This window comes from Nerophis ophidion, linkage group LG04 (genome assembly GCF_033978795.1).
Source record: "Nerophis ophidion isolate RoL-2023_Sa linkage group LG04, RoL_Noph_v1.0, whole genome shotgun sequence".
In the NCBI taxonomy this organism is placed as follows: domain Eukaryota; kingdom Metazoa; phylum Chordata; class Actinopteri; order Syngnathiformes; family Syngnathidae; genus Nerophis; species Nerophis ophidion.
Window position 1 is genome coordinate 64,956,507 of NC_084614.1, and position 26,408 is coordinate 64,982,914.

At 40.6% G+C, this 26,408-nt stretch overlaps 1 protein-coding gene across 2 annotated transcripts in view; it reads right to left on the reverse strand.

Annotated features, from left to right (window-relative positions):
* Positions 1 to 26,408, reverse strand: part of sgcd (sarcoglycan, delta (dystrophin-associated glycoprotein)) — a 295,898-nt gene that overhangs the window by 228,380 nt on the left and 41,110 nt on the right. For both annotated transcript variants that reach the window (XM_061898815.1, XM_061898814.1), the window contains exon 2: positions 12,500 to 12,685. In XM_061898815.1, coding sequence (XP_061754799.1) covers positions 12,500 to 12,685 — 186 coding nt within the window. The remainder of the gene's footprint in view (positions 1 to 12,499; positions 12,686 to 26,408) is intronic.

A 26,408-nucleotide genomic window follows, 5' to 3' on the forward strand; every position in this document is an offset into this window, starting at 1 on the left:
TTATTATGCCCAGTGCATTTAGTATAGTTACGACCATATCTAGGAATTGATACGACAGGAATTTTCCGATTGTTTGATTGTTGCTTTGATAAACTGCACGCATCATGGTTAGCCACCTCAGTAACGGGGATTTTCCGATTGTTTGTTTGTTGCTTTGATAAACTGCACGCATCATAGTTAGCCACCTCAGTAGAACACATGTCCAACTCTGAAACACTCAAAGCAGAAAAAACTTGTTCTAATTTAACAGACTCCTTACCCAGACCAGTAGTCTCGCATTTTCCATCTAAATCCGTCTTCGGGATGGAGGAAAGTGGTGTTCTGTGGGGATTAGCCTTCTGCTTTGTTTTTAGCCCCGCATATATATATATATATATATGTAAATGTATATATATATATATATCGTATTTTTCGGACTATAAGTCGCATTTTTTTTCATAGTTTGGCCAGGGGTAAGACTTGGCCAACTATAACAATTTTTTTTTTTTTTTTTTCTAGTCCTTCGCTATCAATATCATCATCCACAAATCTTTCATCCTCGCTCAAATTAATGGGGAAATTGTCGTTTTCTCGGTCCGAATAGCTCTTGCTGCTGGAGGCTCCCATTATAAACAATGTGAGGACGTGCGGAGCCCTCACCCTTGTGACGTCATCGTCTGCGACTTCCGGTAAAGCAAGGCTTTTTTATCAGCACCAAAAGTTGCAAACTTTATCGGCGATGTTCTCTACTAAATCTTTACAGCAAAAATATGGCAATATCACGAAATTATCAAGTATGACACATAAAATGGACCTGCTATCCCCGTTTAAATAAGAAAATCTCATTTCAGTAGGCCTTTAAGTGCGCCTTGTAGTCCGAAACAATCAATCAATCAATCAATCACCAAAATAATTTAGATTCAATGATTAAACAAGGGCTGGTATTTCATATTTAACATTGACATAATTCTGACATAAGACTAATTATTATAATATTCCCCAAATGAAAGAATTCTGTGCAGATGATAGATGGCGTTATTATATTTAATAGCAGTAGTAGCTTTGATCAAAGAGAGCCACTTACAGTCGTTAAAAGGGCTGCTTCTAAACTGTCAAGACATGCACTGACCTACTTCAATGGGAATCTGCGGCCAGGCATTTAGTCATCGACTGCTAATCTGAGGAGAACCATGGTTCATCAGCATCATCTTCATCGTTGCTGGCCTAATCGGACAAAACGCAAGCATTTATCTGAATGGAACAAGATGGCGCTTGGCTGATGGGAGCGCGTAAAAGGCGGGTTTGTTCACCCAGAGGTGTTTTGAAAGGCTGCGAGAGATCGAAAAGACTCAATCACTTCTTGACTTGCAGTTGCTGAGCAATAACGACGATCGAAAGATCTCCATCTTAGTCTTTGGAAAACACCTAAAGTAAAGTACCAATGATTGTCACACACACACAAAATGTGGCGAAATTATTCTCTGCATGTGACCCATCACCCTTGCTCACCCCCTGGGAGGTGAGGGGAGCAGTGGGCAGCATCGGTGGCCACGCCCAGGAATCATTTTTGGTGATTTAACCCCCAATTCCAACCCTTGATGCTGAGTGCCAAGCAGGGAGGTAATGGGTCCCATTTTTATAGTCTTTGGTAAGACTCGGCCGGGGTATGAACTCACAACCTACCGATCTCAGGGCGGACACTAACCACGAGGCCACTGAGTAAGTCAGCGCAACCGCCAAAGTCCAACACTGTAAAAGTGGAATACATTTTTATCTTTTTGACTATTTATAAAAAAAAAACAGTACATTAATAGAGAGTATATTTAATAACTGTGGTTGGCCCTGCGATGAGATGAAGACTTGTTCAGGGTGTACACCGCCTTCCGCCCGATTGTAGCTGAGATAGGCACCAGCGCCCCCCGCGACCCCAAAAGGAATAAGCGGTAGTAAATGGATGGATGGAGTGTTTGACAATTAATTCCATCAGTAGTGATACAACATACTGACTTGGTGGTATCACCCCCAACATTAAAAAGTTAAAGTACCCATGGTTGTCACACACACAAAAGGTGTGGCGCAATGATTCTCTGTATTTGGCCCATCACCCTTGATCACCCCCTGGGAGGCGAGGGGAGCAGTGGGCAGCAGTGGTGGCCGCGCCCCGGAATGCTTTTTGGTGATTTAACCCCAAATTCCAACCATTATCACCAGACCTATGTAAGCGTCAATATATACCTTGATGTTGCAGAAAAAAGACCATATATTTTTTTAAACGATTTCGGAACTCTAAATCGGTGAATTTTGGGGAATTAAACGCCTTTCTATTCATCGCTCTCGGAGCGATGACGTCAGAATGCGACGTCACCTAGGTAATAAAGCCGCCATTTTCTCAAACACATTACAAACACCGCGTCTCAGCTCTGTCATTTTGGGTTTTTTCGACTATTTTCTGGAACCTTGGAGACATCATGTCTCGTCGGTGTGTTGTTGGAGGGTGTAACAACACTAACAGGGAGGGATTCAAGTTGCACCACTGGCCCAAAGATGCGAAAGTGGCAAGAAACTGGACAAAATTTGTTCAAAATACGAGGGTGTGGGGAAATCCGACTAAATGGTCAGTCGTTTGTTCCGCACACGTTACCGACGAAAGCTATGCTATTACAGAGATGGCAAGATTGTGTGGATATCCTGCGACACTCAAAGCAGATGCATTTCCAACATTAAAGTAAAAAAAATCGGCCGGCAGACCCCCATTGAATGTGCCGGAGTGTCTGCACATTTTACCGGCGGTGCTAAGGCAGACATGGGACAGAGATGTATGGATAACCTGCAGATGCATTTCCAACGATATAGTCAAATAAATCTGCCGCCAGACCCCCATTGAATGTGCCGGAGTGTCTGCACATTTTACCGGCGATGCTAAGGCAGACATGGCACAGAAATGTATGGATAACCTGCAGATAAATTTCCAACGATAAAGTCAAAGAAATCACAGAGGTGAGTTTTGTTGATGTTGTTGACTTATGTGCTAATCAGACATATTTGGTCACGGCATGACTGCCAGCTAATCGATGCTAACATGCTATTTAGGCCAGCTGTATGTACATTTGAAACTATATTTACATCCAGCGTTTCCCTCCACCCCCATTTAATGCCAAACAAACACTTACCAATTGATGGATTTAAGTTGATCCAGTGTCCCAAGATGCGAAACTTCCGATCGTTGGTCTGCACATTTTACCAGCGATGCTAAGGCAAACATGGCCGAATAGCGTCAATAGCTATTTGCTCAATAGCTTCAGTTTCTTCTTCAATTTCGTTTTCGCTATCTGCCTCCATACTCCAACCATCCGTTTCAATACATGCGTAATCTGTTGAATCGCTTAAACCACTGAAATCCGAGGCTGAATCCGAGCTAATGTCGCTATATCTTGCTGTGCTATCCGTATTGGCATCACTGGATGACGTCACAGGAAAATGGACGGTGGCTTCACAGACAGCGAAAATCAGGCACTTTAAAGCTTTTTTAGGGATATTGAAAACATTTTCAAAAAATAAAATAAGCCCCTGGGAACTGATTTTTATTGGTTTTAACGCTTCTGAAATTGTGATAATGTTCCCCTTTAATGCTGAGTGTCAAGCAGGGAAGTAATGGGTCCCATTTGTATAGTCTTTGGTATGACTCAGCCGGGGTTTGAACTCACGACCTACCAATCTCAGGGCGGACACTCTAACCAAAATATGGACCTGATCTACTAAATTAGTAGTTCTCAAACTTTTTTCACCAAATACCACCTCTGAAAAAAACTTGGTTCTCCAAAAACCACCATTAAAATACACTAGCATAGTAGGTCTAAGTATTCATTAGAAACAAGGATGAGTTACATTTTTTCACATGTGTATTAAATATATTTTTAATATTATGGATTTTTCAACACTCCATTCTATTTTAAATATAAAATAAACATAGGGCTAAATGATGTCACTGCTGTCCGTGCCGTCGTCTTCCCCTGTACCGTAACAAAGAGTTTTCAAAGAGCGAGTCGTTTAACTTTTTTTTTAGTTTAATCATACAATGGTCTCTTCACAGCTGTAAAGTTCAAATATTACCTAAAAGTTGGCAAACAAATTCATTGACTTGACATTATTTCTTATGAGTTAATTGCAGTGAAATTCATACATCATATGTCATCAGGTGTACTTAAAATTACGTCCAACGAGGTTATTTTAGTCCCTCTGTTGAAACCTCATTTTCACAATTCAACTCCTATTGAATTTCTTGAGGTGCGAGAAGCCAATTACGTCCAAACAAGCGAGACGCAGCGGAGTGGAAAATCGAAGAAATTCATTTCATCAAAACAAGGCAACGCTATGTGCCAAAAAGCCCCATTATTTTTTTTGTCAGTAAGGAGCAGAATTAGCCAGTTGTGTACTTTTGCTGTTTGTTAATATTTAATGTCGTCATTATTTGTGTTGCTAATGTAAAAAAAAAAAAAAAAAGCCTGCTTTCCCATTAGACATACAGCAATTACTAGGGCTGCGAATCTTTGGGTGTCCCACGATTCGATTCAATATCGATTCTTGGGGTCACGATTCGATTCAAAATCGATTTTTTTTTCAATTCAACACGATTCTCGATTCAAAAACAATTTTTTCCCGATTCAAAATGATTCTCTATTCATTCTATACATAGGATTTCAGCAGGATCTACCACAGTCTGCTGACATGCTAGCAGAGTAGTAGATTTTTGTAAAAAGCTTTTATAATTGTAAAGGACAATGTTTTATCAACTGATTGCAATAATGTATTTTTTTTTAACTATTAAACAAACCAAAAATATGACTTATTTTATCTTTGTGAAAATATTGGACACAGTCTGTTGTCAAGCTTATGAGATGCGAATCAAGTGTAAGCCACCGTGACCCCATTGTTCTTTATTTTTTATTTTTACAAATGTCTAATGCAGGAGTGTCAAACTCAAATACAGAGTGGGCCAAAATTTAAAACCGAACAAAGCCGCGGGCCGAAGTTGAATGCACAAAGGTGGGTTTTGGGTCCCTTTTAATAGGGACCCAAACAAGTTTTGCATTGAATATTGAACAAGCAAGGCTGGTATAACTTTATAGTGACATGCAAAATCGAGTTTCAAATAACAATAATAATTAAAAAATATCAATGGCACATCAAATAAAATTTAAATAAAAATTGAATGCCTCTTTTCGGCGGTGGAGTTGAGGTGGACGGGGTTTGGTGATAGCGGGGGGTGTATATTGTAGCGTCCCGGAAGAGTTAGTGCTGCAAGGCGTTCCGGGTATTTGTTCTGTTGTGTTTACGCTGTGTTACGGTGCGGATGTTCTCCCGAAATGTGTCATTCTTGTTTGGTGTGGGTTCACAATGTGGCGCATATTTTTAACAGTGTTAGTTATTTATACGGCCACCCTCAGTGTGACCTGTATGGCTGTTGACCAAGTATGGTTTGCATTCACTTGTGTGTGTGTATAAGCCGCATATATTATGTGACTGGGCCGGCACACTGTTTGTATAGAGGAAAAGCGGACGTGGAGACAGGTTGTAGAGAACGCCAAAGGCAGTGCCTTTAAAGCCCACCCCAAATATTGTTGTCCGGGATGAAATTCGGGGGGGGCACTGAACTTCGGGAGTCTCCCGGGAAATCGAGAGGGTTGGCAAGTAAGAGTGTTAGCGGTGAATGCGGTGTTTTAGCAGCGGGCCAGATCTAATGTGAATGTGATATTGCCCCAAGGGCCAAGTGAAATTACAAATTTGGCCCGCGGGCCAGAGTTTGACACCCATGGTCTAATGATAATGTCAATGAGGGATTTTTAATCACTGCTATGCTGAAATTATAACTAATATTGATACTGTTGTTGATAATATTAATTTTTGTTTCACTACTTTTGGTTTGTTCTGTGTCGTGTTTGTGTCTCCTCTCAATTGCTCTGTTTATTGCAGTTCTGAGTGTTGCTGGGTCAGGTTTGGTTTTGGAATTGGATTGCATTGTTATGGAATTGCTGTGTATTGTTTTGTTGGATTGATAAAAAAATAAAAAATAAAAATAAAAATAAATAAATGAATAAATAAAATCGATTTAAAAAAAATGAAAATCGATTCTGAATTGCACAATGTGAGAATCGCGATTCAAATTCGAATCGATTTTTTCTCACACCCTTAATAATTACATAGTGAAACTTGATTTTACTCGTCATGGATTCATCAGAATTTTGCTGCCTTAATGGGAGCGCTGCCTGTAGTCCACTCATCTCATCAGCACCTTCATTCTGTTGCACTGTTTGTTCCCCAGCCCCCCGTGACTCCTACCTCTAAGTGGACCGACCTTTCAGTAAAATGCTCAGCTCGTAATTGTCTTCAATAAGAGCTATCTTAGATTATAGGGTGCCCGCAGAAAATTCAGTTAGAACGTGGTGGGGGGGTTTGTTTGCTCTGGAGGAAGCTGGATCCGGAGAAAGGTTGTTAGCTTCGCTGAGCACGGAGATCCATTAAAATTATATTTAAAAAAAACAACTTTTTTTTAGCTCTTATATTTCGATTATGCTCTTTAAAAAAATGATGCCGCCGTGCTTTTATCAATGAGGGTTCGTCCTGTTTGTTGTTGGTGGGCATGGTACATTTTTGTTTGGAAAATATGAAAGTATAACCATTAGAAACCTTGTTCGTACATTATGCGTTTGTATTATTTGTTTTTTTTAGCAACATTTTTTTTTAAATAGCCCAAATTCAAAGTGAAGTGAAGTCAATCAATCCATTAATCAATGTCTATTCATAGAGCCCTAAATCACAAGTGTCTCAAAGGGCTGCACAAGCCACAACGACATCCTCGGTTCAGATCCTACATCAGGGCAAGCAAAAACTCACAACCCATTGGGATGTCAATATGAATGACTATGATAAACCTCTCCAAGGTTTCTCATAGTCATAGGAGTGAAGTGAATTATATTTTGTATAGCGCTTTTCTCTAGTGACTCAAAGCGCTTTACATTGGGGAATATCAATCAATCAATCAGTCAATGTTTATTTATATAGCCCTAAAATACAAATGTCTCAAAGGACTGTACAAACCACTACGACTACGACATCCTCGGAAGAACCCACATAAGGGCAAGGAAAACTCACACACAGTGGGCAAGGAGAACTCACACCCAGTGGGACGCCAGTGACAATGATGACTATGACAACCTTGGAGAGGACCTCATATGTAATTTGTGTGTTTTTTTTGTTTTTTTTTAAGAGTTCCTGTTATTGAATGAAAACCACACATACCTAAAGGAATATGAGGATCAATCTTAGTCTCACCAGTAAAGTCCCCTGCAAAAGATGGCATGTGTGTCTCCTTTAATTTGTTTGGGATGTTTCCCTTCCTTTCTAATGTGCGGGCAAACGTATTAAAACGTCAACACGCTTGCGTGTGCCACAACACGCACTTCAACATGCTGGATTTGATTTATGTAGATCTCGTAGTCAAGCCCCTGCTGTGAAGTGGACCTCATGCTTTATTCATAACTGTAGCCTCGTGTGTGTGTATGTCGTACGCTGTATTATTAGTGTCTGAGTCAATACAGGCCCAAATGGACTGACACTGTGAGAGAGTCTGCATAAAAGCCACGAGCGGGAGGGACACTAGAGTCGAAGTCCCGTGTCTCAAAGATAGAATGTTGTCCTTGTGCACTAAATATAACACGGCATTATTGAAAATATACTTATGGGTTTGGGTACAAGGGTTTTAGGTTGATCCTTGGAAAAATAACAGAGGGCTCCTGTCATACTGAGTATCTCTGAGTAAAGTAGGTCCTTAAAAACATCAGGTCTGCCTTATAAAGGATCTTTGACTAGTGTTTTTGCAGTGGGTTTTAAAAACAACAGACCTGGCATACAAAGGGTCTTTGACTACCTTTTTCCACGGTGAGTTGTAAAAACAACCGAGGGGGTCATGTCATATAGACCAGTGCTTCTCAAACTTTTTTCACCAAGTAACACCTCAGAATAGGGCTGGGTGTTAGGTCTTGAGTAAGGATTAGACCCCAAGATGCAGAGAGGGGAGGCGGAGTTGAATCACAGAAAGAAGATTGTCTTTAATAAGTTCAAAAGGATAACTCAAGGCGATGGGGCAAAAGCGCACACCATGGAAGGGGACTAAACTGAAGGAGGACTCTCGATGGTCAGCAACAGGTTCAACAAAAACTTCTCTCGCTTACTGGGGAACTAGGGAACAAAAACACCAGATGTAAGGAATGGTGATAAGAAAGGAGAAGGAGCATACAGAGTTGGTTGGATGCGAGTTGAGCATGCGGGCATGGAAAGCACAGGAGTCATTAACCGGCGAGGAGCAGCTGACTGTGGTGAACTTAAATAGAGCCGAGCAGTGAGTAGTCGCAGGTGTGCCTAGTTGGAACTAATGGATGGAGGACAAATAACACAAAAATAATACGGAGAAGACAGGAAAACAATACACAACACTGGGGAATATATCGATATAACGTATTTTTCGGATTATAAGTCGCTCCGGAGTATACGTTGCACTGGCCGAAAATGCATTAAAGAAGGAAAAAAACATACCTTATTTCCTTGAATTACCGCCGGGGCGCTAATTAATTTAAAACCTCTTTTCACTGCTGCGCTTACCACTGGCATGCGGTAAAAGTAAGCATGCGCTATATATTTTAAAACCTCTTCTCACTCCGGCACTTACCGAAGGCATGCAGTAAAAATTTAAGTGTGATGTAAGCTTGGACCTTAAATCCTACCGAATAGTTCTTAATCTTCTTCCCTTTATGCGATTTCAAATTACCGGTATTGAAATCAGCCTCCTCCATTTTGAAAATGATGACAGAGGAAGTGTAACTCGTGACGTCACGAGTTTGACCAGGCGGTAATACTAAGCATGCGCTAATTATTTTGGGAAGCGAGTTTGACCCGGCAGTAATTCAACGCAGGCGTATACTATATGTCCTGCGGCAATTCAAGGAAATACAGTATATGTCGCACTGGAGTATAAGTCGCATTTTTGGGGGAAATTTATTTGATAAAATCCAACACCAAGAATAGACATTTAAAAGGCAATTTAAAATAAAAAAAAGAATCGTGAACGACAGGCTGAATAAGTGTACGTTATACACGCATAAATAACCAACTGAGAAGGTGCCTGGTATGTTAACGTAACATATTATAGTAAGAGTCATTCAAATAACTATAACATATAGAACATGCTATACGTTTATCAAACAATCTGTCACTCCTAATCGATGAATCCGATTAAATCTTCTTCCTCGATGTCGCTTCTAAACAACTCTGCCAACTCCAAAGTTATGCACCGCATCCTCTGGTCGTTTTCTGCTGCGTATTTCACTACGTCCAGCTTGTAATCTGCAGTACATGATTTCCTTTTCGGTCCAATTTTTGTTCAGCTCTTCTCAGTTTTTATAAGTTACCGCCAACGATGAATTGATACATTTTAATAGCTACGGCAGTAGCGTATAGCATATAGCAGTTAGCATTTCACGACCCACAATGCACTTCTGCCATGACCCTCCCCCGCCGAATTCTTATTGGTTGACATGTGTGTGACGATTGCTGATGTGTCTGTGACGATTGCTGACGTTTTCTTCGTCTCTTCCGCGAATGAGATAAATAATATTATTTAATATTTTACGGTAATGTGTTTATTATTTCACACATAAGTCGCTCCGGAGTATACGTTGCACCCCCGGCCAAACTATGAAAAAAACTGCGACTTACAGTCCGAAAAATAAGGTACGCGATATATCGCGGGTTTGTCTCTGTGCGATATAGAAAATGACTATATCGTGATATTCGAGTATATGTTCTCACGCAGTTGCTTTTAGCTGCTGGTAATACACTACAGGCTCTTCCCACTCTCTTATCTCTCCTTCTCACAGACAGCAAGCGCAACATCTTACATACATCACATACGTATACGCCCTCGCGGAGCAGAGAGGTAGCAGCATGGGTAACGTTAGCTGTGGTGCGAGTGGTAATACGACAGAAAGAAGGTGTGAATCTGGTAACAAATGAAGGAAGAATTAATTCCCAAGAAAAAGTGCAGGAAGTCCATCGTCTGGCGGTGGTTTGGCTTCAAGCGGGAATATGTCGAACAGACAACCGTAATTTGTCAAGTGTGGGGCAGAAGCGTTGCTACAAAAAGTAGCATTACTGCTAATGTGTAGCATCATTTGAAAAGTCACCTGCTAGAGAATGAAGAGTGCTTACTCCGCTTGTCAACATCTCCATTCAGTGCCACACCAACTTAGGCAACCATTTCCACATCAACACCGTATGAAATAAATAGTCAACAACATAAGGAGATAACGACTGCAGTAACCTACCACATACCGATTTGATTTCCTATTATGCAGCTCATTTTTATTTGACAGTTGTTGAAATGTAGTGTGACATCATGTACAAAAGTGCACTTTATTTGTTTTAAACTATTGTAGTGGCGGTCTGTACAAAAAGTGCACTTTAATTTAGGGACGGCGTGGCGCAGTGGTAGAGTGGCCGTGCGCAACCCGAGGGTCACTGGTTCAAATCCCACCTCGAACCAACCTCGTCACGTCCGTTGTGTCCTGAGCAAGACACTTCACCCTTGCTCCTGATGGGTGCTGGTTGGCGCCTTGCATGGCAGCTCCCTCCATCAGTGTGTGAATGTGTGTGTGAATGGGTAAATGTGGAAGTAGTGTCAAAGCGCTTTGAGTACCTTGAAGGTAGAAAAGCGCTATACAAGTACAACCCATTTATCATTTATTTAATTTTGTGTTAGTTTGATATGTCATCTTAGTGACATCACGCACAAAAGTGCACTAATAGCTTGTTTTAAAATTGCACTTTCTGTTTTGAAATGACATGAATGTTTGTGCCACTGCTTAATAACTGTTAAATAAATACAATTTTGGTCAATTGACTTAGTTGTGATTTCCCTCTCTGCATGAATGTTTAAAATGAGCATATATTAATGCAATATGAACAATAATGTTTTAATGTAGACCCATAGAATCATCATATTGCTGTGATTATATGCATCAAGTTTTCATTCAAGGCTAAGGCAAAATATCGAGATATGTATCGTGTATCGTGACATGGCCTAAAAATATCGAGATATTAAAAATAAGGCCTCTTGGTATAGAGAATATATTTGACAGGTGTTTTAAAAACAGCATGCCTGAGGCATAAAGGGTCTTTTAACGAGTGTTTTTACAGTCAACCCTTAAAAACAGCAAAGCACTCATGTCCTACACCAGGGGTGTCAAACTCAAATACAGAGTGGGCCAAAATTTAAAACTGAACAAAGCCGCGGGCCAAGGTTGAACAAATTAACCTTTTAATAGGGACCCAAACAAGTTTTGCATTGAACATTGAACAAGCAAGGCTTATATAACTTTATAGTGACATGCAAAATCGAGCTTCAATAATAATAATAATAATAATAATAGTTTAAAAATATCAATGGCTTTTCAAATAAAATTTAAACACAAATTTAATGCCTCTTTTCTATTTGCAGCCTTCTGATGTAAATATCAAAATATATTGTAGCGTCCCGAAAGAGTTAGTGCTGCAAGGGCTTCTGGGTATTTGTTTTGTGTTCATGTTATGTTACAGTGCAGATGTTCTCCCAAAATGTGTTTGTCATTCTTGTTTGGTGTGAGTTCACAGTGTGGCACATATTTGTAACAGTTGTAAAGTTGTTTATACGGCCACCCTCAGTGTGACCTGTATGGCTGTTGACCAAGTATGCCTTGCATTCACTTATGTGTGTGTAATAGCCGCATATATTATGCGAGTGGGCCTGCACGCTGTTTGTATGGAGGAAATGCGGACGTGACGACAGGTTGTAGAGAATGCTAAAGGCAGTGCCTGTAAGGCACGCCCTCAATATTGTTGACCGGGTGAAAATCCGGAGAATTTTCGGGAGGGGCACTAAACTTCGGGAAGATTGGCAAATGTGAGAAATTGCGGTGTTACAGCGGCACCGCTGTTGTGTAATAACGGCGGGCCAGCTGTAATGTTAATTTGATATGGCCTCAAGGGCCAAATTACACGGCGGGCCAAATTTTGTTTGACACCCCATATCCTATACAGTCGAGGGTCTTTAACAAAGTCTCCGCGCCATGGGACGGCGTGGCGCTGGGACCTTGTTAAAGACCCTCCACTGTATAGGGAGAGAGGCCGTGCTAGCAACCGGAGGGTTCCTGGTTCGATCCCCACCTTCTACCAACCCAGTCATGTCCGTTGTGTCCTTGACCAAGACACTTCACCCTTGCTCCTGATGGGTCATGGTCAGGGCCTTGCATGGAAGCTCCCGCCATCAGTGTGTTTGTGTGAATGTGTGTGTGAATGGGTGAATGTGAAAATAGTGTCAAAGCGCTTTGAGAACCTTGAAGGTAGAAAAGCGCTATACAAGTATAAACCATTTACCCTATGTGATGTGGTTTTGGCCACAGTTTGCAGGTAAGCGTAAGAAAAGCGGACTTACGATGGTGAAGTTCATGACCTTAAGGATCCAGATGGTGAGTGCCAGGTTGATGAGGATGAGGATCATCAGCAGCAGCACGAAGAAGTAAAGGCAGCGTTTCCTCCAGCCGTAGATTCCCACTTTGTACACTTGTGGTTTGTCTGAAGTCTGGACATTGTTCCTATGACTGCACTGTTCCTGGGTCATCTGGTTAAGGACACAGAGGGAGGAGGGCAGTCAGCACATGCTTGTAATTACAAAGCCGGCGCTTCCATTACACCACATTACCCGCCGCATTATGCAAATGACTTCAACTCGGCTGCCTAATTGATTCGACAGCCTCGTAAATCGGAGCGACTTTTGGTCCTGGTGGACGGCGAACCCCGCGTAGAATCTCAGGAGCTGGCATCAAGAGGACTCGTCGGGTCTTCTTGTTGACGTTTCGAGCTAATTAGCCCTTGACATGTGAATCCTGCGGTACGTGAGCCAAAATGTTTTGCTGGCTTCAGTAAACATTCTTCAAAATGTTGTCAACAAAATGCTACATGCCTTGAGGTCAGTAAATGCAACAGTTTGTGTGTATTATTTTGCCTCAGTGAGCGTTGTTGTATCTTCCGGTTCAGACTTTCTTCCGATTGGCTCCAACAGCCTTTTGGTTGCCACCCGGTGTTCTAGCACAGTGGTTCTCAACGTTTTTTCAGCGATGTACCCCCATGAACATTTTTTTAATTCAAGTACCCCTAATCAGAGCAAAGCATTTTTGGTTGAAAAAAAGTGATAAAGGAAAATACAGCACTATGTCATCAGTTTCTAATTTATTCAATTGTAGTGGTCTTTCTTAAACTATTTGGAAAAAAAGATTTAAAAATAACTAAAAAGTTGTTGAAAAATAAACAAGAGATTCAATTATAAATAAAGATTTCTACACATAGAAGTAATCATCAACTTAAAGTGCACTCTTTGGGGGATTGTCAAAGAGATCCATCTGGATTCATCAACTTCATTCTAAACATTTCTTCACAAAAAAAGAAATCTTTAACATCAATATTTATGGAACATGTCCACAAAAAATCTAGCTGTCAACACTGAATATTGCATTGTTGCATTTATTTTCACACTTTATGAACTTAAATTCACATATTGTTGAAGTATTATTCAATAAATATATTTATAAAGGATTTTTGAATGGTTTCTATTTTTAGAATATTTTTAAAAAATCTCACGTACCCCTGTGCATACCTTCAAGTACCCCCAGGGGTACGCGTACCCCCATTTGAGAACCACTGCCCTAAAGGACCGCCACAAATATTTTTCTCAGCTGTGGTTTGTATGAGCTGCAAGGCTACTCAGTTGTAGTACACTTTTCCACCACTATTGGCAGTAATGACACTATCAAACAAATAGAAGAAGTCTGGCGCTAAAGTCATAGTTTCTTTAAGCGCAAAAAATATGGCCAAAGTGATGAAGCTGTACTTTTATCTGCACTTTAATTTTATTAACAGTTTATTTAAGAAATATATTTATTTTTTATTATAATTTTGTCATGTTTTTCCGTTTGGAGTCACGGGGGGCGCTGGTGCCCATCTCAGCTACAATCGGGTGGAAGGCGTTGTACACCCTGGACAAGTCGCCACCTCATCACAGGTCCAACACAGATAGACAGACAGCATTCACATTCACACACTAGGGCCAATTTAGTGTTGCCAATCAACCTATCCCCAGGTGCATGTATTTGGAAGTGGGAGGAAGCCAAAGTATTATTCAATAAACATATTTATAAAGGATTTTTGAATTGTTGCTATTTCTAGAATATTTTAAAAAAATCTCACGTACCCTTTGGCATCCCTTCAAGTACCCCAAGGGGTACGCGTACCCCCATTTGAGAACCACTGTTCTCGCATACACATTACAGACAGACGCCTGAATTTTACGTAACGATGGACAGTATTTTAATCTCGGCTTAGCTTTATTCACAAGTAAAATTCAAACCAGTGTGGGAGGCACTGGGAGCAGGTGGGTAAAGTGTCTTGCCCAAGGATACAACGGCAGTGACTAGGATGACAGAAGCGGGGATCGAACCTGGAACCCTCAAGTTGCTGGCACGGCCACTCTACCAACCGAGCTATACCACCCCGATATATATCATAAACTACAAAGATACAAATAATTGCTATCACGACATCTAGTGGACACATTTACAACAGCAGCTTTTTTCATTCAAAAATTTTGGCTCATTTTTTTACTTAACAAACTCATTCCGGTTTCATGACTTGGGCTGTGGTGTGGTTTGTTTTCCTGTGGTGCAAAGCGACTGGACCGGACACGACGTGAAGGTAATGACATATTTTAATCATAACTAAAAAAAAACAAAACAAACGAAAAGGCGCTCACAGAGGAGGTACAAAAACTTGGCTATGAAAACTAAAACTTGCACTAAGGCGAAACTATGGACAACAAAAACAAAAACACTTACTGTGACTAAGAAAGAGCATGGATCATCGGCATGGATAACATGGATGTGTAGGAGGTTGTAGAGCAGGGGTAGGGAACCTATGGCTCTAGAGCCATTTGTGGCTCTTTTGATGACTGCATCTGGCTCTCAAATAAATCTTAGCTGAAATTACTTAACAGGATAAGTAATTTATAATTTCGCTTATAATCGCAGTGTTAAAAATAACGTTCAAAATATAAAACATTCTCATGCATTTTAATCCACTTGTCCGTTTTCTACCGCACCTGTTCAAGAAGTCCGATTAATGGTAAGATGTATTTGATTTATTATTGGTTAGCTTCAGAATAACATTGTTATTAAACAGAATAAGAGACTAATTATACTCTAAAAATGTTGGTGTTACTTAAAAATGCACACATTTAGTTGTATTTAGTGTAAAAAAAATATTATATGGCTCTCACGGAAATACATTTTAAAATATTTGGCTTTCATGGCTCTCTCAGCCAAAAAGGTTCCCGACCCCTGTTATGGAGGGTGATGTCGCCAGGCTGACTGCCTGGCAACTACCGGCTTAAATAATGCCGTGGTGATTAACAGGTGCATGAGTCCAAATTAACCAGGTGCGTGACATGACAGGTGAAAACTAATTGGTTGGCATGGAAACTAAAACAAACCAGGGTGCCCAATGAGTCCAAAACCAAACAGAACGTGACGACAAAACATGACACCCGGAGGCCGGATAAAACCTGTTCGCTGGCCTTACGTGTGACAGCCCTGCTTAAAAGGGAACCAAGTGGCGGCTGTACAGAACGTAACGTACTCGCTCATCCCCCTCCAAAATCTCAGACGGAGCTTGACGTGCACCTCTGAGAAATTCCAACCTTGTGTTAAAGGCGCCGTTAACCGCAGGGCTGTGATTGGTCGGCATGTATATGCGCTGTAGCCATTCTTGCTTTCCCCAACGTCGGAGCGACATCTACCATAAAAACAACTGTTTTGAGTTCTATCTCCAACATTTATCCGCACAATGCTTCAGTCGCCATTGTTGGCAACAACATTTTGCGATTTGGGCAATTCTCGCAAATTCAACCAATTGAAGCAAACAAGTGGCTTTGCAACTTTGTCAAACATCCGCAACATAGCAACTCTTTGTTGCTCAAAAGGCACAAATGTTGTCCTTCTGCGTAGCTCTGACCTACTTCATGTTCCTGTCTACAGCTCTAAAACTTCTAGGTAATGTATTAAATAAACATTTACCAACACATCAGTGTCCTCACTTCCTTGTTTATATGTATTTATGTGCCATTTTCGTACCATAGGGCGCACCAGATTATAAGGCGCACTGCCGAGGAGCGGGTCTATTCAGGTTTATTTTCATACCAAAGGTGCCCCGGATTATAAGGAGCATTAAAAGAGTCACATTAACAAAATTTTTTTCTAAATGTAAAACAATTCCTTGTGGTCTACCTAACATGTAATGGTGGTTCTTTGGTCAAAATGTTGCCTAGATTGTGTTTTCCAGATCTTCTACAAGTTGTTTTCTGACAATCGGTTAAGTATACACCCCTTTTGTGTGTGTGTGGGGGGTGGGGAGGTGTGTTATTGTAGCATCCCGGAAGAGTTGGTGCTCCGAGGGGTTCTAGGTATTTGTTCTGTCGTGTATATGTTGTGTTACGGTGCGGATGTTCCCCCAAAATGTGTTTGTCATTCTTGTTTGGTGTGGGTTCACAGTGTGGCGCATAGTTCTAACAGTGTTAAAGTTGTTTATACGGCCACCCTCAGTGTGACATGTATGGCTGTTGTTCAAGTACACTTGCATTCACTTATGTGCGTCGCATGTATTATGTGACTGGTCCGGCACCCTGTTTGTACTGAGGAAAAGCAGACGTTAAAGGCAATGCCTTTAAGGCACGCCCTCAATTGTCCGGGTGGAAATCGGGAGGAATTCGGGAGAATGTTTGCCCCGGAAGATTTTCAGAAGGGGCACTGATATTCGGGAGTCTCTCGGGGAAATGGGGAGGATTGGCAAGTATGTCTTATTTACGTTTCTCACCTTCGACAGCGTCTTCTCCCCGTCATCTTTGTTTTAGCGGTGTAGCGTGCAAGTACGGGAGTGGAAGAAGTGTCAAAAGATGGAGCTAACTTTTTTAATGACATTAAGACTTTACTTATTCAGTAACGAAGTGCAACTAGTGCAACAACAACGGCGAAAATGTGTTCCGGGAAAAACTGTTCGACCTGAACTCTGTAATAATTAAAGTTCCGTGGGTGAGTTATGTAAACCCACTACACAGGTAGTTTTTGCGCTTTCATAGCGAGTTTACTGACAGATTTAAGAAAGAACTTTACACTACTTTATATTAGAAATGACAACAGCAGAGCATGAATGTCACATGACAAAAAGGTAGAGAAAAAGAAGATTACAGACTACAAAAGTGGACACGCGCACATTTGCAAGACTTATGCAGACCCCAAATACACATCAGCAGGTACCAGAAGGTAAGTAAAGTTGGTTTTGCATAATATTGCGTAACAAAACGCCAGATAGAGGTGCCATATTGCGGTTCTTATACACACACCATAATAATACTGTATGTTGAAGACTACGTCGGACTACTGTAACCGTAACGCTCCAACAATCCATCAAGGGGTGCGGCTTCATAGCTTACCAAAGTCGTATAAAAACATTTAGACATATTTTTGAGCGCCGTGTTAATGTTCTATGCTTTCAATGGAACATATACATTTTTGGTGTTGTTTACTTGAGTCATATTGCAGTCTACACATATCTCTTATGTATGACTGCCATCTACTGGTCACACGTATCATTACACAATGTACCAAACAAAATAGCTTCAAGGTCGGTAAGCACAACCAAAAGTGTATCGTACATTAAGCGTACCGGGTTAGAAGGCGCACTGTCAAGTTTTGAGAAAATGAAAGGATTTTAAGTGTGCCTTATAGTCGGAAAAATACGGTAAAGCATAAATACCTATTTAAAATGTTCTTGAAATCTTGTTCTTTTTTAGGTTAAGGTTATAAGGGAAACCTTAAAGCATTGATAGCAAATTCCGAAAAACACAAGTTGATTCGATGTTATGAAAAAAAGCCAAAAAAAAATACAACTTCAATTAAGAATAATGAAATTTTAACAATCACCAAAAAAAGCCTGCGAAACCCCGGAGGGACTGACTACTATTTGCACTCAGAAAGCTAAACAGCTCGTTAACAAAAGTTGAACACTGTGACTGTGATCCAGGTTTAATTCCAGGTCACTGGTGTGAGTGACAGGAGGACAAACTGGGTCTCCGGCTATGTCGGGGCGGCATAGCTCAGTTGGTAGAGTGGCCGTGCCAGCAACTTGAGGGTTGCAGGTTCGATTCCCGCTTCCGCCATCCTAGTCACTGCCGTTGTGTCCTTGGGCAAGGAACCTTACCCACGTGCTCCCAGTGCCACCCACACTGGTTTAAATGTAACTTAGATATTGGGTTTCACTATGTAAAGCGTTTTGAGTCACTAGAGAAAAGCGCTATATAAATACAATTCACTTCATTTGGCGCCACCCAAATACAAAATATCTTTTTTTTCCTCACGGATTCTCTTCAGGAAAAAACGTTCCCGTAACCACAAAAAAAAAAGTGTCCGACAGCAGAGAGAGTCATTAACCTGAACAATTTCGCCAAACTTTTTCACTCAGTTGATCCCATCAAAGCACTAATGCTCTGTTTACCCGCATGTTGTGCCTCGCCGCATTATAAACTGCCCCTGGCCGTTGGCCATCATTTTTGTAGCGCCGCAGAGAGCTGGCCATTGTCCTGGTACTGATCCACCAGCAGTCCATAAAAAGGCCTAATAGGCAGCTGCCTGGCCGCTTGGCAGTCAGCAAGCAGCCAATAACATTTTGTAAAAAACTCCTGTTTCCGTGTAATCAGAGCCAGGCTTTGTTTTCGGACCCTGGCTGTCTCTCCCCTCTGGTTTGGTTGAACGGCACAAACCGGGTCTAATAGTTTGTTTTGTTCCCTCCCAGCAACTCTTTATTTCACTCAATTAAAATCGGATCAGATCATATTCTTATATTTAGCGCTGGAGGCGATAAAGCGTCCATCAAACAGTCTTTCTTCCCCTCCTCGTGGATTAAGCTTTGGACTTGAATACGTATATCATGTGCCAAAGTTGAAGTCGAATAAAGCGAATTCTCCCTGCTTGCTTTAGCTCTCCGGCTCCTGATCTCCCTCTTGTCCATCAGCCATTTTTATCTGCCGTCATCCTCCAATAAAAAAATAAAAAAATGCGTCGCTGGGCGCCCCCTTGTCTTCTGTCATTTGTTTCAGTTACCAACTAATGTGAGCCGTTGTCAAAAACAATTCGCCTCGCACGTACTCTAAACCGACGAGGACTGTAAATTGTGTTTTAGTCGGAGAGTTATTAGGGCCATTACGCTGCCGCTTGAAGTGCCCCCTCATCCTCACAGTCACACAATTAGGATGATCATTAATCGCTCTCAGCACATCGACGGGGCAGAGGAGACATAACGGCGTTACGCTCAGCATACGCGGCCATGAATCAACGCCATTGCTAACCGTTCCCTGACAGGACGCCTAATGCGCGTAGAAATCCACTGCTATGGTTTCCCCGATGGACTGTGAGCTTATTGCAAGGGAGCAAAGTTTGATAGTTAAAGGCCTACTGAAATGAGATTTTCTTATTCAAACGTGGATAGCAGGTCTATTCTATGTGTCATACTTGATCATTTCGCGATATTGCCATATTTTTGCTGAAAGCATTTAGTAGAGAACATCGACGATAAAGTTCGCAACTTTTGGTCGCTAACAGGAAAGCCCTGCCTTTACCGGAAGTCGCAGACGATGACATCACATGTTGATGGCTCCTCACATCTTCACATTGTTCTAATGGGAGCTTCCAACAAAAACAGCTATTTGGACCGAGAAAAGGACAATTTCCCCATTAAATTTCAGCGAGGATGAAAGATTTGTGTTTGAGGATATTGATAGCGACGGACTAGAAAATAAATAAATAAATAAATAAAAGTAAATTAAAAAAAAATCCGATTGCATTGGGACAGATTCAGATGTTTTTAGACACATTTACTAGGATAATTCTGGGAAATCCCTTATCTTTGTATTGTGTTGCTAGTGTTTTAGTGAGTTTAATAGTACTTTAATAGTTTTGTGGGCGGTCTTATTTACGCGGCTCATCTTTGGCAGCGTCTTCTCCCCGTCATCTTTGTTGTAGCGGTGTAGCGTGCAAAGATGGGAATGGAAGAAGTTTCAAAAAATGGAGCTAACTGTTTTAATGACATTCAGACTTTACTTCAATCAATAACAGAGCAGCATCTCCTCATCCGGAAACAATTACAAAGCCGGAAATGTGTCCTGTGACAGAACTCTTTAATAACTAATGTTCCTTGGGTGAATATTGTAAACTCACTACACTGGTATGTTTTAGCGCTTTCATGGCAAGTTTCCTGACAGATATAAATAAGAACTTTACACTACGTTATATTAAAAATGAAAACAGCGGAGGATGAATTTCCCATAACAAGAAGATAGAAAAAAAGAAGAAGCTTATCAACTACAAAAGCGTAGCAGACTACAAAGGCGAACGCGCGCAATTTTTACGAATTTATGAGGATCCCAAATACAGATCAGCAGGTAGCAGAAAATAAGAAAAGTTGCTTTTGCATAATATTGCGAAACAATAATATGTCTTACCTTATACACACATCATAATAATACTTGTATGTTTAATGCGCCAACAATCCACCAAGCGGTGCAGCTTCATAGCTTACCAAAGTCGTACTAAAACATTTTTATAGAGTTTTGGGCGCCGTGTGTAATGTTCTATATTTTCAATGGAACACATAAAATATTGGTGTTAATCACTTGAGTGAGATTGCCATCAGATATCTTACCATGTATATCTTATGTTTGACTGATCTACTCGTCACACTCATCATTACACCATGTACCAAGTAAAAAATGCTTCGAGCTCGGTAAGCAAAACCAGAATTATTCCTTACATTAGGCGCACCAGGTTATTAGGCGCACTGTCAAGTTTTAGGGGGAAAAAAAGATTTTAAGTGCGCCTTATAGTCCGAAAAATACGGTAATAGAATAATCCATAAAGTGGCTTTGACGCAAAATAAAATCCACTGACAGGTCTGTAGTCGCCGTCTGACGTCACTCCCTCGCGGTGCGTTTGAGCCGGGGCGTTAGACGCCTCGCTAACATGTGTTTCAGTTATTTCGGACTCTGGACTCTGCAAGAGGACGATTGAGCCTCACACCTGATCCCCGAGTATTTTTATCTTCGTTGTTCGGCCAACACAGAAACATACCTTCATAGTTAGGTAGCTGTCAACCTCCGGTCCGTCACTCAAATACGTCAGTGTGCAACATAAACACAAAGCTATTTCTGTTTTTTCAGAAAGCACACCCACATGACATGCTAACTGATTGCGCTGATTGATGTGTTATATTGGATATGATATATCATTTAAAAGGTCTGTGCTCTCTACATGAATGCATAATGACATTTCCAGCTGAGTGATTGTAATGAATAGAAACAGTGATGGATCTGTGTGCTCTTTACAAGACGATGAAGTAACAACTGCATTAGCAAACGTAGTTGACTTGTTTAAGACTAAAATTGCAGCTGTTGATAACAGACTTTCCCGCTGGGAGATGTTGTGGAGGTGAACTACTTACTTCCTTAACTTAAATGACCGCCATAACCACAACACTAGGGGGCGCTCCACTTCAAACCCAGATTCCGATCTAACAAAGGTCTTAAAGGCCTACTGAAACCCACTACTACCGACCACACAGTCTGATTGTTTATATATCAATGATGAAATATTAACATTGCAACACATGCCAATACGGCCTTTTTAGTTTACTAAATTGCAATGTTAGATTTCCCGCGAGTTTCTTGTTGAAAACGTCGCGGGATGATGACGCGTACGCGTGACGTCACGGACTGTCAGGAAATATTAGCGCCACGCCACTCGCGGCTAAAAGTCGTCTGCTTTAACCGCATAATTACACAGTATTCTGGACATCTGTGTTGCTGAATCTTTTGCAATTTGTTCATTTAATAATGGAGACTGTAAAGAACAATGCTGTTGGTGGAAAGCGGTGGATTGCAGCTGTCTTTAGCACCGAGACACAGCCGGTGTTTTTTTAATTGTTGTGAAGCAGAGCGGTCAAGCGAACATGTTTTCTCTATGTCAACCAGCATGTTTTTGGATGGGGAAATTGTGATATATATCTTATCGAAGACATCAGTGGATTATTCGTCGTCCTGCAGCAGCTATCAAAAAAGGCAGCTGTGAGCTTGGCTCCTCGGCTTCTCTCTGAGACACTGCGAGTTCACTGCAGCCATCCGACCTCGAGGTATGCCTTTACAATATTTAAAATCTCACTAAAACATTATTAAAACAATAAGCAGATAAGGGATCTTCCATAATTAACCTAGTAAATGTGTCTAATTCCACCGGAATGCTCGCACTGCCGCCGCCAGGAGCCGTCACTTTTTTTTTTTTTTTCCTAGTCCGTCACTATCAGTATCCTATTTCACAAATATTTCATCCTCGCTCAAATTAATGGGGAAATTGACGCTTTCTCGGTCCGAATTGCTCTTACTGCTGGTGGCTCCCATTAAAAACAATGTGAATATGTGTGAAGCCCTGCAACTCATGACGTCACGCGCACATACTTCCGGTACAGGCAAGGCTTTTCTATTAGCGACCAAAAGTTGCAAACTTTATCGTGGATGTTCTCTACTAAATCCTTTCAGCAAAAATATGGGAATATCGCGAAATGATCAAGTATGACACATAGAATGGACCTGCTATTCCTGTTTAAATAAGAAAATGTCATTTCAGTAGGCCTTTAAGGCTGTGCGGCTCTTTTACTTTAGCCATGGCACAACAATGTAAAGAGACCCAACATCAAATCTTTTTATGCTCATGAATGATCGTCGGAGATAAACTCAAATATGAACAACGGATTTTTTATTCTGCAGCAGCCGTTTTTTTTGGGAGAGTTTTTTTTTCTTTTTTCTCCTCTCTCATTACCAGCCAGGTTTTATTGTCCTTACTTGCTGGCCCTTCGCAGATGAGCCGAGCGTGCTTAATACTTACAGACACTAAAACGCCTCCCGAATCCCAGTAAATACTTTAACGAGTTTTGTCCAGACAAAGCTGCTTTTCACAACACTATGAACTCCCCGGAAAAAAAAAAATACAACGGAAAAAAAAATACGGATAAGAAAGCAAAGCTGCAGGCTGGAAAATGCTTAAATAGATGAGTAACTTTCTTATTGCGTCTATTATGTTCATTCCTAATCTGGTGCACAAGCAAGGGATGTTTTTGTGTCTTTTTTGTGTCTGCTAAGTAGCTTTAACACGCTCGTCAGCGGCACGGCGGCACACTTAATGAGGATCATTTGGCAGGGTCCCCACAACTTTCAAGACTTCCCCATTACAGCTGCGCTAATGAAGAGTGAAAACACACAGATTGTCATCGCACTGGTTTTTTTATAACCGCCATGCTGCGGGCAACCCGGGAATGGACTGAAACGTAAGCGTTGGTAAAGACACGCCGTGAAACGGACTCCATGATCCCGGATTCTAGAACCAGACCGGTCGTTTGAGTGTTTGAGGGAAGTGGAAGTGACTTCGCAAGGCTGGTGTGGACGTACGTGTTAGGCATCTACTCGGCTGTGCACAAAATACATCCAAAGCGTACCCAGGAATGACAAAAGGTTATTATTTTTACTTTTGTTTAGTATGTACTTATGTTGCCGGTGTTTATTCCATTTTTGTTTTCCTTTCTTGTTATTAGAAGCACCTGCCCCTGATTAGTCATCAGGAGGCTCACCTGCTCCGGATCGCGAATCAAAGAGCTTTATTACAGTAACAATAATAAGTAATATAAGAAATAAGTGTCACGCTTCGCGGCGCACTTGCTGCGCGGAGTTGCCACTTCGTGGATGCACACACTACCAGTCAGCAGGATTGCAGGTATGAATAAGTTTTAATATAATAAAACAAAAGAACACTGGTGCAAAAAAGGGGAAAAACAAAGCGCGTGCCAATGCACGGAAAGCTAATGCTAAAAACGTAGCAGGAAACCGAAAACATTAAACGACGTGCCACACGCACGTGAAGCTAAGGTGGAACTTAGCACAAAATAATCGAGGGCACAAGGATACAAAACGTGACGTGTTGCGAAGAGCAAGTAATGGACCGAGGACGAACTAAGGAATCAGGTGGGCTTGAATACACAAATAATTATTAGAAACAGGTGTGTGACAGGAGCCCGTGAGGAGGAACACAATACGTTGCCATGGTGACTAACACAAACAAGGAAGTGCTCAAAAAAGGATCGGCAGAGTCCAGAAAGAAAACATGAACAAAGACATAAAAAGGGCAAAACCATTAACGATCCGAGTCACGGATCGTGACAATAAGTCTATTGCAAGAAGAAATGTGTGTTGTTTTTTTTATAGCAAAACAGTTAAAATAAACACTCTCAATATGCCAAAAAAATAAGGATGTGCCAATCGGCCAGCTATCAAAGTCGGCCGATTATCTTGGAAAAGTTAAAAACTTTTCATCATAAACACAACGGAGCAAATTCCCAGAATTCCTTGCGCGTTTAAGAGCGGACTGCTGTTAGATGGAGACAGGTGTGGAAAATATTGGAGACGGACGCACTTGTCCACAAAATAAAAGTATACAGCCAAGGAGAAAAACGATATGATGTTGCTTTTATTTTGACGATACAGCGTCCAGAAGCTGATGTGACAAACATGCTGCAGCTGATGTGACGTGAACGTTGTCACTACTTGTTTATAAACTCTTTACTGTGTTGACTGGGATGTTCACTACTCCTTTATTAACTGCAAACTGTATCAGTGTTCAAAAAACATCAATGCTAGTTCAAACGTTTTGTCATCTCATCCAATTGAACAAAGGCTGTCAAGATTGTGTATTCGATGTAAGAGGTGTCACTCCTGTTTTTCGTTGTTGTTGTTGGCCAAACTGAACCACAAAGGAGTGTTGGCGAAGAACACATATTGTTTATTAGACTTAATCTTCATTAGCCAAACTGCTTTGTGTTTTATTTTGATATCAAAAAGTAAACACCATGTTGTTTTTACATTACTTATGTTTTTTTTTTTTTTTCAGAAAAGGTATCACTTTAAAAAACATTTGACACCTCATTTTGTTAATGTTTTATTGTGTATAGTTAATTCTTATACGAAATATTTCTGCTCAAACTCTTAATAGATCTGTCCCGATACAGCATCTAAATGTACTGTACATATAAATGTACATAACTTAAAAAATTAATAAGAAAAAAAATACTTCCCTCTATCAAAATGTAAAAATACAGATAGAGATAAAGGCATCATGAAATGACAAAAAGCTCATGAGTTTATATTAATAATGAATCAAATACATTTATTAAATATATATATATATATATATATATATATATACACACACATATGTATATACATTTACAAATACATATATATAAATAAATAATAAATGGGTTGTACTTGTATAGCGCTTTTCTACCTTCAAGGTACTCAAAGCGCTTTGACACTACTTCCACATTTACCCATTCACACACACATTCACACACTGATGGAGGGAGCTGCCATGCAAGGCGCCAACCAGCACCCATCAGGAGCAAGGGTGAAGTGTCTTGCTCAGGACACAACGGACGTGACGAGGTTGGTACTAGGTGGGATTTGAACCAGGGACCCTCGGGTTGCGCACGGCCACTCTCCCACTGCGCCACGCCATCCCTAATATATATATATACATACATATATATATATATATATATATATATATATATATACATACATACACATGTATATATATATATATATATATATATATATATACTTACATATATATATATATATATATATATATATATATACACATATATTTACACATACATACATGTATATATACATATACATACATATACATGCATACATACATACATATATATACATATACATGCATACATACATACATACATTACCATTAATTGATTAACGTGGACCCCGACTTAAACAAGTTGAAACACTTATTCGCGTGTTACCATTTAGTGGTCGATTGTACGGAATATGTACTGAACTGTGCAATAAGTTTCAATCAATCAATCAGTCAATCAATCAAAACATACATATATATAGTCAATGTTTCTGTGGTTCATCCGTTATATAGTGCTCAATACCGGTGTAGAGCGGAATATACGTTAAGTCAGGAAGAAACACAGAGGCTATTTCATCCCTACAAGCCTGTTAAGCAGGCTCTTCAAAATAAAATGCCCTGCAAGGCAGGGAAACCTGTGAAACCGGCTTGTAGGGATGAAATAGATGTATAGGCCTCGATTTTAAACTTTTTAAGGTCAAGGTAAGTGTTACC